Source organism: Tenrec ecaudatus, chromosome 18 (assembly GCF_050624435.1).
Source record: "Tenrec ecaudatus isolate mTenEca1 chromosome 18, mTenEca1.hap1, whole genome shotgun sequence".
Classification (NCBI taxonomy): domain Eukaryota; kingdom Metazoa; phylum Chordata; class Mammalia; order Afrosoricida; family Tenrecidae; genus Tenrec; species Tenrec ecaudatus.
In genome coordinates this window covers 36,715,690-36,733,779 of record NC_134547.1, presented here as the reverse complement: position 1 = coordinate 36,733,779, position 18,090 = coordinate 36,715,690, and the positions used below count along the sequence as shown (strand labels likewise).

Sequence of the window (18,090 nt, the reverse complement as noted above, 5' to 3'; positions counted from 1 at the left end):
TTAGACATGTTACTTTGGCCTCGAAAAGGACAGCATGCTTAGTAGGGCAAAGGGCAGTGAAAAAGTGCCCCAATGACACAGCAGCTACAATGACAGACTTGAATATTGGCACTTAACAGCAGAGTCACATGTGCTTTGTAAATATTGGTTCTAGAAAATCAGTGGTTTTAGACAAAGGACTAACTGCAAGATTGGAGACTCAAACTCACCCATTTATAAGAAGATAAGAAAAGGGACCAAAGTTTATTTGTAGTTACTATGAAAGAAAAGACAGGGGAAAAGTGGTGGGACTTCACAGAGATGGAGCCATGATAGATTAAGGATACAGTTGATTGTTGCTAAGTTGTATACCTGAACAAGTTGATTTGGCAAAAGCTGTTTGATGGATATCATTACAATGACAGAAAAAGAAAGAAAGAAAAAAGAGCTACAGCTGAGGCTGAAAATATACAACCAAAACCATGTGGGAATTAGTTTCTTGGTCTGGAAATTTAAGTTCATGGTTTCACAAAACATTCCGGTTAAACAGCCTAAGAAATGTCTTTTTTTTTCTGTTCTATCTTATTTCTATGCATAGTGCCTGATGTATTAAAACAGTTTGTAAGTAGCCATTTTAGGCCCAGGAATTGGTCTCTGTTGACCTGGAACAATAGGAGGAACTTTTGAAGCTGTGGCTAATTGTTTCCATGAACAACTGTCTTCCTTGCCATCAGACTAGACAATCTGCTTATCACTGCTGAACATTTTAGTCAAGGATTTCATAGAAGAATCCTAATCAAAAGTGGAAAATTCAGAAAAGAATGTCAACTTCTCATATAATCTATAATTCTAGGAGTCACGAAGGTTAGATAAATCTTTGAAACTATTACCCTGAGGTAATCTTTAAATCTTAAACCAAAAATATCCAAGGACACGTTCTTAATGTCAAACAATAGTTTAGCTAAGCTAGTACAAATGTCTGCCTGAGCACTATGCTCTTTAAAGAATTAGATCTATGGGATCAAATTGGCAATGGCAACTGAAAAGGTTATACAGGAACCTTAGGGGCTGTGACACTTCTTGGACAGAGAAGAACTGCACCATAGGTACCCTCAGAATATAAATATTTATGGGCGCAAACAGCCTCGTCTTTCTCCAGAGAAGTGGCGGGTGGGTTTGCACTGCTTATTTTACTGTTAGGAACCAACACGACCCACTGTATCTCATGGGTTCCTGGTCATGTAAAATGTCAAATAGTCACTTTACTTGGTGATGGGATGTTTCTAATCACCTCTGAAATTCCAAACCTCTTTGTACTAACATCTACTATGGTACCTACGCAGAATAACTGTCATAGCACTAGACACAGAATAAGAACAGAGACAAATTCTCACTAGGTGAGGGTCACAGCAGAGCTCTGTAAACAGCCAGTGTTCCCTGATGAATGAGTGGATGGAACAGCATGCTGAGGCCTAGCCATCTGTTAGCTGTAGTGGCTTCCCTGATCTTGACTGTATGCTGTCTAGTATAGAGTACACTTACCTAGCACCAAAGGGAGCAAAACAATTGGTGCCAGCATAGTAAGGATTCCTGGAGGTATTATGGGTTAGATGTTGGTTGGCTTGCTCACTGTGAAAATGCTGTTCAGAACCCCCAGCTGTTCAGCAGGAGAAAGAAGCAGTTGTCTGCTCCTAAGGCAATTTCCAGACTCAGAAATCTATATAGGTCACCACTACGAGTCGGCACATCTGAAACCATCTGCAGAGCAGTGTATATATGTGACTACATTACAGGTAAACCCAGATGTTATGTTATAATTATTCTGAGTCACAGCAAGGAAAAGGAGGAGGAATTCCTTCAGACTTAAAATATTAAGGCAAGAGATATATTTGAAGTAGTGGTTAACAAAAATTTAAATAAAGTTCTTCAACAGGAGAAACAAAGGGGAAAATCAAATCAAAATGTAGAAGATAAAAATATAAAAGATATACAACACTGCAAGAATAGCAAGAGTAAGTACTCAGGTAGACACACATCCTAAATAAATGTGGGATGGTGAACGGGTGGTATAACACAAATAGATTCATATTTGCAGAAGATACTTCTACATGTGTGTTCATACGTGCACTACAAATGCCCAAGGATATAAAAGAGTATAATGGCATCAAATTCTGAAAACACATAAGCAAACACCTTTCAGGAATGGCTTACAGGGCTTGTGGGGCTTATGGCCAGTTAACCCAGGGGAGATTAAGTCAAATGGCATAACAGTGAACAAAGACAATTTTCTGCATCCCACTTCGATAAGTAGTGATGAGGGGCTTAGAAATGCATAAAGGCAGTTCTACTCTGTCCAATAGGGTCACTGGGAGTTGGAATTGACTTGACAGCAATGAGAATGAGGCTATTAAAAACATACATAGAAAAAAATGTAAAAGAATTTTACACATGATTATTAAGATAAAGGCTAATTTGATATTTAAGTGCTCAGTAGGTCAATAATAGATGTTATCAAGGAATAGGGATCAACAAGATCTATTCACAAATAGCATTATTATAATGTTCAGTAATAGACACCGTAGCTATTTTTTAGTAACAATGCCCCATTAAGTGGGTTTCTACTTAATTAGAAAGAATTTCAGATTAATTTAATGATTCCATCTCAGAATCTGATTTTAACTACGTAGTGTTTATGCTAAATCATATATCATACTCTAGTGTCTCTCCTAAATAGAGAGTAAAGAGACAGCATTACTTACTTTCACAAGCTCCTGCTGAGGCCAAATCTGAATGGGTTCTACCTGTTGAGGAGTTTGAGTTTGAATACCATAGGTGTTGAGAAAAACTTGAAGCCTAATGTATATAGGGGGAAAAAGAGGGAGACATTTTTAGACCATGCATTATAGTTTAGAAAATATTAACTGATGAGATTAGTAAGAGTAAAGTATGAACAGCTTGGGTTGACAGTTCATTAATGACAGCAATGCGCCATCTGCATTAGAATCCAGAGGCCCTCTTGGATTCTCCATAAAACATCCCATGTGTGCTGTTTGTGTGGGATGGGTGGAGGTGGTAGGAAAGAGAGACACTAAAGCTGGGGATCCAAGTAATCCATTTGCACGAATTTCTTCAAACTATATCCTAGGCAACACTGGCATTGGTCACAGACTTTAACGTCACATCAACTAAAGTAGAATTAGTTGACAAAAAGAAAGATGTGCTGGCTTTAAAATGATATACTTTAAATCTTGTTCTGGTGGAAAAGCTGGTGGTTGAACTCTGGAGCTGCTCTGCAGGTGCACAATGAGACTGTTTCCATACAGATTTTCAGTCTTGGAAGCCTTATGGGATGGTTCTACTCTGTCCTAGACTGTCCCTATAAGTTGAAATTGACTTGACAGTATTGGGGTTGGCTTTGGTTTTGCCATACTCCATATTGTAAGCATAAATAAATCCCTCCCCCAGCCCCCAAAGAACAGAATACCCGTATGGATTTCATACCGTTGGCTTTCTGCTACAAGGGCAACATGAACGACCAAATCGTTTTCCAGGGGCCCCTGTAATAAAAGAATAAGGGGGACATTAGAAAAGATCTGGTCATTGTCGGTTACAATGAGAATCAAGGACAATACTAACCATCTCTAAGCAGTTCATTAAAATGATGGATATTAGCTGACTCTAAGCGGCCACCTTTCTTTCCTTGCTTTCTGCTGCCTACTAATCAATTTGATGGTGTCGACAGAGTAATGGAACACCAAGGAATGGAAAGCCATAAATCTCACTGATAACAGAGGGGCTAACCTGTCAAACCTATGTTGAATGATGCATGAGAGCAGTTTGGGAACTGAGAGTCATTTTCCATCATTTAACTCTGAAAGGAGGTGGAGGAACTAAAAATAAAACCCAATTTATATATTCTCTGTAAAATAACCCCGCACCCCACAAAATGAAAATCCTGTCAATTGAAATTGCTCATTTGACATCTTAACTACATATAAGACCGTTTTAACCAATTTTCCATGGCCACCTTAAATATCATAATTCCGTCACTCAAACTTATAGTTCTTGTGACGCAGTATAAGGGAACCAGTTGACTATATAAATAACACTATAGTCATTAATTAGAGCTGTTGGACTTAATAGGTCTAGTCAAAGTTAGTGTTGAATATTTGCTACTCTTTTTCTGGAAAAGATTCACTACAACAAATATGATACATTATTAAATGCATCCAATTTTATTTTATAATTAATATACCCATTAAGTAATAAATTATAGAAGGCTGAAAATAATGATCAAAATAACTTATTCATAATAATGAATCTAACGTTCCCAATAGTATGCTTTAAAATGTTTGATTTACCATGTCAGTTCCTCTCTATGACATTCAATATGCCACCAGAATTTATGCATGATAGAAAGTAAGAAACACCAGAATACATGTATAAATATCATATAATCAAAGTTATGACACCCAGAGTCATCATGAAAATGCCCTTTTATAGGCTGATATTCATTTGGTTTAAATGCCTGAATAAGAAACACACTGGGAAAAACCACCCACCATAAATACACATTAGGAATATTAGAAATTCTATTTGTATCTAATAGTTTACAAATTAATGCTTCTCAAAGGGATGAGAAAAAAGTATTTAGTTTCCTCAATTTCTAACAACAAACAAAAAGAATAAGTCTGACTTTTCTCAGATGAAATGTTTACTGAGTCAAAAGGAGAAGCGACTTTAGGGTGGGTCTTTATCTACAATATTTAAGACAATAATGAATTCTTAAATAAAAATGAAAACACCTTCTAGAATATGGATGCTAGTTCATTAACAATAAACAAGACCATGCACAGATTGTGTATGGTAAGCTGATATCATCTTCTGAATTAATAAACTTGTTTCTTTGATAACGCTGTTCCATTGTGAGACAGACACTCAGACTAAAATGACCATTACACCCGCTGAGTGAAATCTATCTGGTTAGGTGGCTGAAGAATTATTTCATTGCACAAACTAAGTATTTCGGAACATTCCCAATCACAAACTATCTACCTCAAGGAGCCTGGGCCTTCAGCTCAGATGTGATGGCCTGGAGGAGATCTCTCACTCCCTTCCTCACGCACAAAGAGAATTCGTCATGGCGATCACACCCCAACAACAATCTCCCCTTCACTCCCACTGTTGGAAGCACCTTTCCTCTTTTTAAATCCATTTTCTTCAACAACACCTGCAGTATGCTTTTGGAATAGCAATCAATACCTTCTATTTTGAACATTACAAAGTCCTAGTGGTGTAATGGGTTTATATGTTGAACTGCTAACTGCAGGGTCAGCAGTTTGAACCTACCAGCTTTTCCAAGGGAAAAAGATAAGGTTTTTTGCCCCCGCAAAGATTTTCAGCCTTGGAAATCTAACAGGGCAGCTCTCCTCTATGAGGTGGAATCAACTCTATGGCAATATGTTTGTTTGCTTTTTGTTATTATTTTGAATGCCATTTTTTCTCTAATAGTATTGCAATATTTTTAGTCCACAAAGTATGTAAGTATATTATTGATGTTACATGTATAGTGTAACATGGTAGTTTTACAAGATAAATACAACTCATTTGTTTGTCCTTGAGGAATTAGGATTCTGCTCAAGAGATGGACCAGTTTGCACATGTTTATTATCAGGTAAAGGGATTTCAACATTATCCTTCTTGGCTGCATAGATATACCTCATTTAAACGTGGCTGCAAGGCATGTATTATGTTACGTTGTTGTTAAGGCCTATGGAGACTTTTTCTGACTCATAGTGACCCATGTGGAGAGTAGACTTGTCTCAAATGTCATCTGGAGGGAGGTCAATGAGCAGGTCTTCTTCCCTCAGAGCCACAGTGTGGGTTCGCACTGTTAACGTTCAGGTAGCAGCAAGTGTTTAATGACTGGATTACCAGGGCTCCATTATGTACTTGTTTATTGTGATGGTCTTCTAGGTGATTTCCAATTTTCTACTTCCTCCGAGATTTAAGGAGAGAACAGTGTTTATCACAGAATTTAACACATAACAACACTCAACAAAAGGTAACAACATTTGCTTTGAGAGTACTTACTGTTATTTTCATACCTATTGGAGTGTTTCTCTTGTTGGGATTTGCTATATATCTAAATCACCCTAGATCTCATTGACTTCCAGTATTTTAAGACATTAAGACCAAACCTGTTGTTGTCAAGTTGATTCTGACTTGTAATCATATGTTAACTCTTTTTTTATAAGCAGTAGAAATCTATAAACATCTTTAAAAATAAATTTCCATTTGACGTACCACCTCTCTGACCTATTAACTAATTTTCTCTTCTTTCATTTCTCAGACTATAGCTGTTTTCTTTTTTATCTTCCTTGCCTTTGATACCATGTGCCGCCTTTAATAAACTGCTTTGCCTTTAGAAAGGGAGAATCCTCATGTAAACCCCTGCTCTTCTAGTCATTTTTCTTCTCTCTTGCTTTCACAAATCTCATTCACTCTGGTAACAAGTTATAACACAGTCCAACAGATATATTTTCATCTTGGTATCTTGCTTTTTCCGGCCTGCTCCTGTGGTTATTTGGAGTGCTGATTCAGAAAATTGCATTGGATAGACCACATCAGCTCTGGTTTCTGAGATATAATGTTAAACAATATTTTCATCTCTGATTGCAATACAAAAAGAGTTTTCGTAGTATCCATTTTTCCCGCTAGGCAAGCATCTAGCAACTTGCTCTGAGTTAGTGCACCCAAGGGTGTCGCCTGGGAAGGTTCTCTCTGGTCACAGAGAATATTTTTGTGAAAGCAGCTTCGCTCTAACCATGTTATTTTGTGATTGCCAATTTAAAAGAATCGCATGCATCTATGAAATTTTGTTTCCTACTCAGGAAAAATGTCACAGAAATAATTATTAATGGAAACCTAATTTGCTGGGTAAACCTTTCACGAAAAACATAAAATAAAATAAAAATCATCAAGAGAAAGAAAACAAACAGAAGGTTTAGATTTGGGCAGAAGGGTAGTGGGAAGAGTCTGGGTCTTCTTTGTGACGGTGGCACAGAAAGACATGTAGATCTAGTATTCAAGGACTACGTTGTGTGCGCCACTGAAAAGATCAGGAAGGTGAGGTGAAGAGGTGAGGAAGAACTTAAATAGGACCTCAAATATGTCTCCTAGCCACATGGTAGAGGTCATAGAATATATTTCAGATTATGTGCTGCTTGCTTTTATCGTTGAAGGAACATTTTACATTGGGGAAACAGGAGGTATAATAGTCAATAGTCATCCACTTTAGATAGAGTTTTATACACTTCCAAGTCTACAACAATGATTTTCTTTTAAAAAAATGTGCTTTAAGAAATATAGTCAATTAAATTAAAAAATTACCTCTCCTTTTAAATTAACTATATGGGATATAAAGCTTATCATTCTTATTTTTATCACCTTGTATTAAGCTTTGGTCTACAAAGTTTTGTTTTTAATAGGTCCTATGCTATATAAAATAATCTGCAATTGTTGACTATGACAAATATTTTACTGAAAGAAGAGTGAGGAAGGGAGGATAAAGAAATGAAAAAAAGGAGTCAACAAATAAACAGAGAAACTTCCTCTAAGGCTGGTGTTGCCTCCAGGGAAGTACACTGGAAATACTCTTTGCTTCTGCTTTTGGGGGCCTTATAAAACTCTCACGTAAGCTCATTAGCCATCATCAGGAGTAGGTCCTGCCAACCTGCAGCATTTTCCACTTTATTCATTTTTCAGTGAAACCTTATTAGCTGAAGAAACCAGGAAGATGCTTTATATGTCTCAATTCCAACTGGAGATACTATCCTTGAAGCGTCACTTCTACAGGAGCCAAGGGACAGGCTAAGGACACCGTCAGGTCAAGATTGGGACACTCTGGCTTCTTGTTCTGACATTTCCAACCAAGCCAAAGCAGAAACATGAAGAAAATTAACATGAAAGCAAGGGGAGAGTTATGTAGAATTATCTGAGGAATACCTCCAAGCATGGTTAGAAAGCTAAGCTTAGTTCCAGAGTAGAGCTGGCCGGGGAGAAAATGGCCCTTAAGGATTCTGGTATGTATATATTGAGTTAGTGATTATCTAAGCTTCCTAGTTAAGGGGAAAGCAAATGAATTTTAGAAAGTATTCCCAAACATCAGACACACAGTTTCAAATGGCCAAATGAATACCCCAAGCAGTGATTTTTCAGAGCAGTTGTGTCAATGACTGCACTATCTTGGGGAACGTGACGTGCCTTGAACAATGAGCTGATTTAGAAAACTGGTTTCATTCTTTTCCAAACATTCGCCTTTACTGGACGTTTTGCTCATTTCACCTTAAAGAAATGACAGTGCTAAAGGCTTTGCCTACTTCCCAGAAACAATGCCACACTGACCCAGGGAGAGAGACCCTGACTTATGGTTATTTACACAGCTTTAATTATAACCAAAGGGACGAGTAAACAATGAGACACTAACAGACACATAACCAAAAAGATCAATATCAGGAGAGATCAATCAAATGAGGGTGAGATGGGAGAGGCAGAAGCAATGGGGAATGTACAAATTCTGGAAATCTAGTTATTCCATTCTCAGGGCTTCTGTGCATTTTAAAAGGACCTGGTGACCTAGTGGATTATGTGTTGGCTGGTAACCACAAGGTCAGCAGTTCAAAACCACCAGACTCTCTGAGGGAGAAAGATGAGGCCATCTACTCCAATAAAAAGTCAGAGTATAAACAGTCTCAGAAAACCCTGTCCTATAAGGACACTATGAGTTGGAACCGACTCACAATGGCTGTGAGTTTGAATTTTTTATAGTGAGTGACAACTAAACAAAGCCTTTCGTGGTTCATACAAACCTCATTAGAACCAGGTATGGAAAAGGACAACGGCAGTTACCTATTTATTTTGGGCCTTGTCTCTTGGGTACTTGTACTGACTAGGTCAGTTAGTCCCCTGACATCAAAGTTGAAAATGTTCCAGACTGAAGGGGTTATTTTATCATATTGGTAGGTGATGGTTGAGGTGGGGCAGGGCCTATGGGAGACTGAGAGGCAGGACCCATTTCAGTCAGAGCAACACAAACTTGAATTATTTCATAAGCTGAAATTCTGTCTAAATTTTGCCTGAAAAATGAGTTTCCATTTACTTGATGAGAAGATTTGAAGCTCAGAGAAGGAATTATCAAAGTGCTACCGTAAGTTAGTGGCAGGTCCAGAAGCAGAATCCAGGTCTCTGGTTTGACATGGTCTATAGTTTCTTCACTAAGTCAGCCTGCCTCACCTAGCTAGCTATGATGCACTACTTGCATCATGTATCACTCCCCTTATGAAGAAAAACTACTGTGTAGGCCACAAACAGTACGGTGTGAATGCCACCAATGAGAAATGGACTTAGCAGGTGAGAGAGAATAAAAGCGTGTTCTACTTTCTCTATCAGCACTAGAAGGAAATCCCAAAGACTAAGGAATTGGATTTGCAAGAGAGAGAAAAGAGTAATTTGTGGTAAAATTTATACATGTTGAGAAGAGGCACCCATGTATAGAATTCAGCAAGTTTTCAGCTACAAAGAGCCATCTTCACGGGGCTAAAGTGGGTTCATGAATTACAGAAAGCAAACTGTTTCTCGTGTGCTCCTCCCAGGACATCTGAATGTAGAGAACACACTCTACCATCACTGAGCAGAGAAAACCCAAGATTTTTTCATAGAAATGAGATCACAATTCAGTCGTTTTATGAAATTGAAATGTTCTTGCCTTAGAGGGTTTCAAATTTTGCTCTTTCATCTAAAATATGTCCACTGTGAACCTCTTATGCCCAGAAATAGTGATAGGCACTAGGAAGGGCAAAGATGGACTAAACAGTATCCCCGTTCCTTAGAAATTTACAATATATGATAGAAGTCAATTAAAAAATAATTGTTCGGAACTCAGAAAGATATCACTCCGATACTCATAATGGATGTTTTGAGGATAATGGAGGGAGCATCAATTACCTCAGGGAATTAAAGAGGAACCCTGGTAGTATAGTTGGTTATAAGTTTAATTGCTAACCACAAACAACAGTTTAAATCCACCAGCCCCAGCTCCAGACCTGCAGGAGAAAGATGAGGCTTTCCACTCCTGTAAGAGTGAATCTCGTAACCAACAGAGGCAGTTCTATGTTGTTCTATCGGGTAGATATGAGTCAAATCAACTTAATGGCATTGACTTTTCTGAGTTATGGAAAAAGAAGCCCTGGTGACAGAGTAGGTTACGGACTAGACTGCTAACTGCAAGGAACAAACTCACCAGCCACTTTGTGGGAGGAAGATGAAGCTTTCTGCTCCATGAAGATATGCAGCCTCAGAAACCATAGCACCAATTCTACTCTGCCCTGTAAGGTGACTATGAGCTGAAACAGACTCGGTGGTTACAGAAAAATATCTGGTTGCAGAAGGATAAAACTTGTCATTAATTAATGTATTCAGTAAATACTCTGAGCAGTTATTTGTGAGTGTAGTCATGTATTCCTGTGGTGCTGAAACAGATGTCAGTGGCATTCCCAGATTAATATGGCCTAGGAAGAATGACGGGGTGATCGATTTTCAAAAATCAGCCAACAAAAAGGCTATGAATCACAAAGATCTAATCCATAAATTAACTCTGGAGATGATGGATTACTTGCCAGGAGTCTGTGAATGACTCCACTGTAGCATACAATATATGTCAAACAAATAAGATAAAAAACCAAAAAACAAAACCAGACAAAGTCCCTCATCTAATTAGCAAACTAACATTTCAGTGAGGGGAGAGATGATTTAAAAACCTAAGACAACAACAAAAAAAATTAAAATAAACTCCTAGGAATCCATAAGTAATTCAATAATAAACCAGACAGTAGTAAATGCCATCATAAAAATAAAGGATGCTATAGAACAATAAATACAGGGGCTACTTTCAACTGATGGCCATAAAATAATGCTTAAAGCAGTGTCACTTAATCTGGTAATTTAAAGAAATAAAGGAAGCAAGCTGAGCACTTCAAAGAGAAGGAGCGTGGACAAAGGTCCTGAGTTAGGAAAGAAGTTGAAGTGTTTGTAGAGCTGAGAGGAGACAGTGTGTCTGGAGGATAACAAGTGGGCCAAAAAAAAAAAATAGAGAAGAGATTAGGGTAGAGATAATGGAGGGATAGGAAAAACCTGGTTACCAGACAGAGCGTATCAGAGAGAGAACTTTAGAGATCAAAATAATAAACCTGACTTGAATGGTTAAAAACTTGTCAGCTGATCCCTCTCCTGACACACATTGGTCCTGATCTGATTTTCAAAATTTTCTGTAGGGCTTCACACCCCCCCATATTGGGGTTTATCTCTGATATATTTTGTCATGTGGGTAGCACTCTTGAATTTTTGTTATATATGTTTCTGTTTTTCAGTATATGAAACCCAGGATGGATGAATCCATAGAGACAGCAAGTAGAATAGGGTTTCTGGGGGGTGGAGGATGGGGGAGGAGTACAGTGGTAGGGGGAGGGGTGGTAAAAGGGAGCTGAGGTAGTTAGTTTATTGTGCCAACCTGGCTGATAAAACACATGTGGGGTTAATTGAAGGACAGAGGGATAAATGGCTCAGTGAGTCTTGCCTTTCAAGTTCTCAGGTCTCTTGCTTTCTGATGGTTGGACTAGGGTGTAGCTGCCATAGCCAGTTCCCTGCTTTAGCTGGCAAGGCTCACTTTCTGCAAGACATCCTTGAGGAGAAGCCACATGGATCTACCCCAGTGAAGCCCTGGGTGCTGGAGCACCCATGTGGAGACCCCTGCCAGCATTGTGATGTTTACACATTCACTGACTCAACTTTCCTCCTGCAGTCGACATTATTGTGCCTGTTTTGTGAGATGGAGGAGGACTTTGTGGATTGGTATTAGACTTATGGGTTAATGTTGGACCTGTGGGCTTGGGCAGCACTGGATTGGGATGTCTTCTTGATGTGCACTTATCCTTTATATAAAACTCTTAGACATGAGTTTCTGTGGATTTGTTTCTCTAAAGTACCCAGACTAACACAGGAGCTGATGTCAAGGAGTTCAAGAAAGAAGAGAATGTTTTGTAACTGACTGTGGTAGCAACTCTAAAATACTGCTTGATGTAACTGAACTATGAAACGATAGCTCTGTATTAGCTCCCAATAAAATGGTTTTGGGGGAAAATCACATATAAATGGCTAATAAAAAGAAAGTCTTGTGGCCAAACTCTCAAACATCTGTACTGTCATCTTTGGTGACATTGACTGATCCCCAAGCTAGAGTTCTCTACATCTTGTCTTATATCCATATGTCCATCGCACCCCGGAGTACTAATGGATTCCTGCCAGGTGGGCAGATGAGGTTGTGTCGCTTCAGTGAGGGGCAGAGAGTCCAGTCTATTTTTCTACCTGGATACCTGTGATGCATTGTCTCCGAAGAGGGCTGTAATTGCTCCTTCCCCTCCCTGTGTGTACATGGTATTGCTCCCAAGAAAAGGTTGAGTCTCTTTTTCTACCCCTGACACCAACAATCCCTCCACAGCACCCTACTTCCCTGCTGTCTTCAATTCCCTGGTGTGTGAAGAAGCCTACCAGTACGTGTGGTCCAAAGAGGACAATAACAAAATCCAAATCTGATGAAGGGGAAAGTATCAGAGTTTCGATTGTGAACACCCAATTTGTAGAAGGCTATGGAGGACAGAGGGAGCCCAAAATCTATCTGCAGAGTCTCTAGTTGGATTGAGCCTCTGGCAGATCCCCTCTGGCCACGGGGGAAAAGCTCTAATAGCAGCCAGAGATTATTGTAAACTTGATTATGATGAATCAAACCATAGTATAAACTACTTGGTCAATTGACCTCCCTCTTGACCCAACCTGAATTTGCTCTAGCACCACCAAGAACGGGACAAAAGGAAAAAAGAGAATGACTAGGTCAAAGAAACAACAGTCTAGAGCAGTGGTTCTCAACCTTCCTAAGGCCGTGATCCTTTCATACAGTTCCTCATGTGGTGGGGATCCCCAAGCATAAAATTATTTTTGTTGCTATCTCATAACTGTAATTTTGCTACTGTTATAAATCGGGCAACCCCTGTGAAAGGGTCATTTGACCCCAAAGGGGTCATGACCCACAGGTTGAGAACTGCTGGTCTAGAGAGTAAATAAACAGAGATATTAAAACTGAATCTTTACTTTCAAATGAATAAAGCTGAAACAAACAAAAAGAATTAGGCTGAATGTCCTTAATTTACAAGATACATGAAGCCTAACTCAAAATGAATCAAATACCTAAAATGATGAAACATTTATAAGGCAATATTATAACTGGATTGGACAATGACTTCTTAAATTTCTTAAATTAGGCACCAAATAAGGAAACCAAGTAAAACTTGAAGAACTGGACTTCATTATGATTGAAAATTTCTATGTTTCAAATGATATCATCAAGAAAATGAAACAATATGACAGAATAGAAGATAATTGTAATTCATATCATGACATACAATGCAATATTATTGGCTTTACAAAGGAATGAATGGACTCACTAAATCCTAGCTCCACCTTAGAACAATTTGTTCCTACATCATGGACCTGCTCAATACAGGTGAAATAAGGGTGCTACAGCAAAGTATGGTGAAATGGTCATGGAAGATAGGGGTGCTACAGCAAAGTCTGGTGAAGAAAGCAGATGAGGGTGCCCAGCTATCGATTGGAAAACTGTCTGGGGTTTTAAAGACTTAAAGGTTCAAACAAGTAGTGATCTAAGCAAGGAGTTAACTAAGTCCACATGGAAGAAGCATGTCAGCTTGTGTGATTCAAAGATGGCAATTACAAAATTTAATATGGCAAGAAAAGCATCAGAGCAAAAATTATGAATACCCAACTTGTGGAGGGCTATGGGGGACGATGGGAGCCTCAGACCCATCTGCAGAGTATCTGGTCAGACTGAGCCACTGACAGATCTGCTCTAGCCACAGGTAAGAGTCTCGAATAGCCTTACTTCTAGGCAAATACCATTGTAATCTTGATTATGCTGGATTGAACTCAACACTTGGCCAGTTGACCACCCTATAGACATGACCAGAATCTGTTCTGGGTGCAAATATTTCTTACTGGTTCCATGACAGAAGTTTATTCCCTGGCTTTTTGAACCTTGTTGGGGTGGGGCGGGGGAGTGTCTTTTCCCTTTTATGCATTATCTGTATTATTCTCTGTATACTATTATGTTTTTAACCTTACCACCTTGGCATGATTTTGTTTGTTGTTTTACGTTGGGTCTCCCATCTGGGAAGCACAAGAGGAGTAGATGCATAATGATAATACAGTTATCACTGGATATACAGATATCATTGGATACAAGTGGATCTAGGGAAGCCAGGGGAGGGATGGCGGGAAGGAGGGATTTTGGGAATACATACTGAAAGCTGGAGGGGGGAAGGGACACGAGAACAAATTGTGATTGCACAAATCATTTTAAAGGCAATTTAACCGTGGGTGTGTGTGGGGGGGGAGGAGGGGAGAATCCTCTAAAACTGATGTGGTAGTAATTGTACAGTCCTCCATGATACGATTGAACAAGTAAACTATTAAATTGTATGATATGCAAGTTACATGCCAATAAGACTATTGGGAAAAAAGTTACTCTTGAGAGGAAAAACAATTAAATAAGAAATTACAGTTAATTATTACTCAAAGAAGGACCTATCCATTTAAAAACCAGTTTAAGTGGAAATAAGGTAGTTTAGACTTAGTATTTCTTACTTCCTTACTATAAAAATAATTATTTAGCCTAGAAATAAGTCAATGGACAATGATTAAAGGACCTAAAAAGCTAGACAAAAAGCACAATGGAGTAGCTAGGAAACTCGGGATTTGAGAAATGGCAAGGAATAATTCTTGAGATTTTAAACATGTTAGACAGAACATGGGAGAAGCTTGTACCAGAAAACAACCAACAGATGAAAAAATAAGCAAGTACAAAATTCAGAAAAAGGCTGCACTCTCTGGTCACAGGAAGGGAAAAAGGAAGCCCAATGCAGACACCTAGCTTGAAATTTCAATGCCAACTCCTTAAAGCTTGGCCAGTCTGACCTCAGAGCAGCTTCAAAGACTATTTGGGATGATATATACTGCAATCAGTACAGTGGGAGCTCTTAGGAAAAAATCAATGAAATTGTCAAATTTCTAACAGGACTTAAAAAAATAAGACCAAATATAGAGAAACATCAGAAATTAAATAGGGATGTTCAAAAAAATATAGCCATAACAGTGAGAATAAAGAAAACCAAGGAACAACCTAATATATGTACATTTTTTTATTTAGAAGAAATGGTGCAAGGTCTTAAAAGTTATAAACCAGTCATAAAAGCATTAAAAATAAATCTATAACTAAAATCTACATGAAAAATCTCCATGTCTAGATGGTTTTACTGGAGAATTTTACCAAACATTTAAAGAAGAATTAGTACCGATACCAATTTTGCATAATTTATTCCACAAAATAGGAGAGATAAGAACACTACTAACAAAATATGCCACTGTTACCTTGATGCACAAACCAGATCTAAACAAAAATACTGATAGTATTCTCAACAAAGTACTAGCAAAAAAGACTTACCAATTTACACCATAACTAAGCAGGATTTGTTTAAGGTATGAAAGGCTGGTTTAATATCTGAAGATTAATAAATGTAATCTACCATACCAACAGGCTAATAATGAGTCAGATTCAACTTGATGGCAATGAGTTTTTAAAACTGAAAATAAGACAAAACAAAGACAATGACATAACAATAGATAACAAAACAAAAGTCAAACTCACTGTCAGCCAGTCAATTCTGACTCACAGGGACCCTTCTAGGCAGAGCTGAAATGCCCCTTCCGGTTTCCAAGGCTGTATGTAAATCAGTATGGGAGCAGAAAGCCTCGTCTTTCTCCTTCAGAGTGGCTGGTGGGTTCAAACTGCTGATCTCAGTTAGCAGACCAGCATGCAAGCCACTATGTTACCAGGGTTCCTCTGACAATAGTACGGGGTACTCCCCCCAAACTGGGAAAAAGCTCTGCTGGGTGGGAGCTTTGGTAGTATGCATTTTTCCCACAAGGCAAGCATCTAGCAACTGGCTCTACGTTAGTGCATCCGGTGGTGTTACCTGGGAATGTATTTTCTGGTCACAGTGAAATTTTTTCGTTCGAACCTCATTTTTTGTGATGACGGATTTAAAAGAATAGTGTGCAGCTGTGAAATTTTGTTTCCTGCTTGGGAAAAAATGTCACAGAAACTATGGTGACGTTGAGCACAGCTTACAAGGACAGCGCTATGGGAAAAACTCAAGTGTATGAGTGGTTTTTTCGTTTCAAAAAAGGTGAAACGATGATTGATGACAAAGCTCATTCTGGATGATGTCAACTTCCCAAAGAGACAAAAATGTTGACTTGTAGTGCATTTGGTGTTCATTCACCAGGTCAGATTGTTAATCAAGTTTTCCATGTAGAAGTTCTAAATTGCATAACAGTGCACAGCATAAAAGGCCTGATTTGCGGCCACGCAGAGACTGGTTTTGCCACCATGAAAATGCACTTGCTCATGCAGCCATCCTAGTGCCCGATTTTTAACCAAGAACAGCAAGCCCCTCTTGCCCTGTGCACCTTACTTATTGTCCACAATGAAGGGAAACATGAAAGGACAGCGATTTTATGACATAGAAGAATTGAAGAATAAAACGAGGGAGGTACTGTTAACCATCTAAAAGATGAATTTGTAAAATGCTTCCAAGAACAGAATCACAGATTTGACAAACGTATTAAGTGTAAGGGAGAGTACTTTGAAGGTGATAAGGTTATTCTGAGGAAAAAATTTTAAATACATAGCTTTGAAAAAAAATTCTGTTCTTTGGGGGTACCACCTTGTAGTTAAAGATAATTGATGCAATTCAACAGCCACTCGTGATTAAAACAAACCTTTCTGTGCATTAGAAATAGAGAGGCACTCTTTTAGCCTCAGAGACAAGAAGCCTGTAGCTAACATGATAATTGAAAGTGAAAGATCCAATGTTCTCAGACTCACATCAACTCACTGTGCAACAGAAATCAATGCTGTCAACCTCACATGAGCCCCTTGTTGCAGCCCCTGTGCCAGTCCATCTCATTGAAGGTCTTCCTCTTTTTCTCTGACCCTCTACTTTACCAAGCATGGGGTCCATCTCTAGGGACTGGTCCCTTTTGAGAATATGTGCAAAGATCTTGAGATAAAGTTGTTACTCTATTTCTAAGCAGCATTCTGGTTTTACTTCTTCCAAGATAGATTTCTTTGTTCTTCTAGAAGGCCATGGTTTGTTTAATATTCTTCACCAGCACCATAATTCAAAGGCATCATTTCTTTTTTGGTCTTCCTTATTCATTGTCCAGCTTTAGCAATACACATGAGATAGTTGAAAATAGCCTGGGTGCTCAGTCTTCAAAGTGACATCATTGCTTTTTTTTTTTTTAACACTCTAAAGAGATTGTTTGCAGCAGATTTCTCCAAAGCAATATGCATTTGATTTCTTAACTGCTGCTTCCATAAACATTACTTGTGGATCTAAGAAAACAATCACCAAGCCATTCTTCCCAGTCTGTCTTGGTCTGGAAACTCTGGTGCAACGTGTCCATCCTGGGTGACCCTGCTGGTATTTGAAATACTAGTGGCATGACTTCCCATATGCAGCAGCAACACAGAAGCCAACATAGTGCAACACATTAACAGACAAGCAGAAGCCCTTTAAGACAGACAGGGCACAGGTAATCGCATCTGATCTCATCACTCTTATTCAGAATGCACTGGAAATTCTAGCCACTCTGTCTTATTTCTTAGGCAAGAAAATGAAATAAAAGGCACGCTAGATATTCCAGATGTCTATATTCATCACAGGTGGAAGAGTATTTAACTTTTCATAAAATGCATTTGCAAGAAATATTGTTAAGAGCATTAACAGCTCTCAACTTAGTCTTCAATGTTCGGGGCTATATGTTAGCAACCGAAACCTGCTAAAGGTGTGCACACTTCTTTCACTTTCTGGTTGCTGGAAATTTTCTTCATGTTATAATACTTTTGTAAAAGAAAACATT

The 18,090-nt window shown here is 38.6% G+C and overlaps 1 protein-coding gene across 4 annotated transcripts in view; it reads right to left on the bottom strand.

Annotated features, from left to right (window-relative positions):
• The window catches only part of PHKB (phosphorylase kinase regulatory subunit beta), a 245,632-nt gene that overhangs the window by 57,585 nt on the left and 169,957 nt on the right, over positions 1–18,090 (bottom strand). For all 4 annotated transcript variants that reach the window (XM_075537116.1, XM_075537118.1, XM_075537114.1 and 1 more), the window contains 2 exons: positions 3,481–3,536; positions 2,739–2,832 (listed from right to left, as the gene is read on the bottom strand). In XM_075537116.1, coding sequence (XP_075393231.1) covers positions 2,739–2,832; positions 3,481–3,536 — 150 coding nt within the window. The remainder of the gene's footprint in view (positions 1–2,738; positions 2,833–3,480; positions 3,537–18,090) is intronic.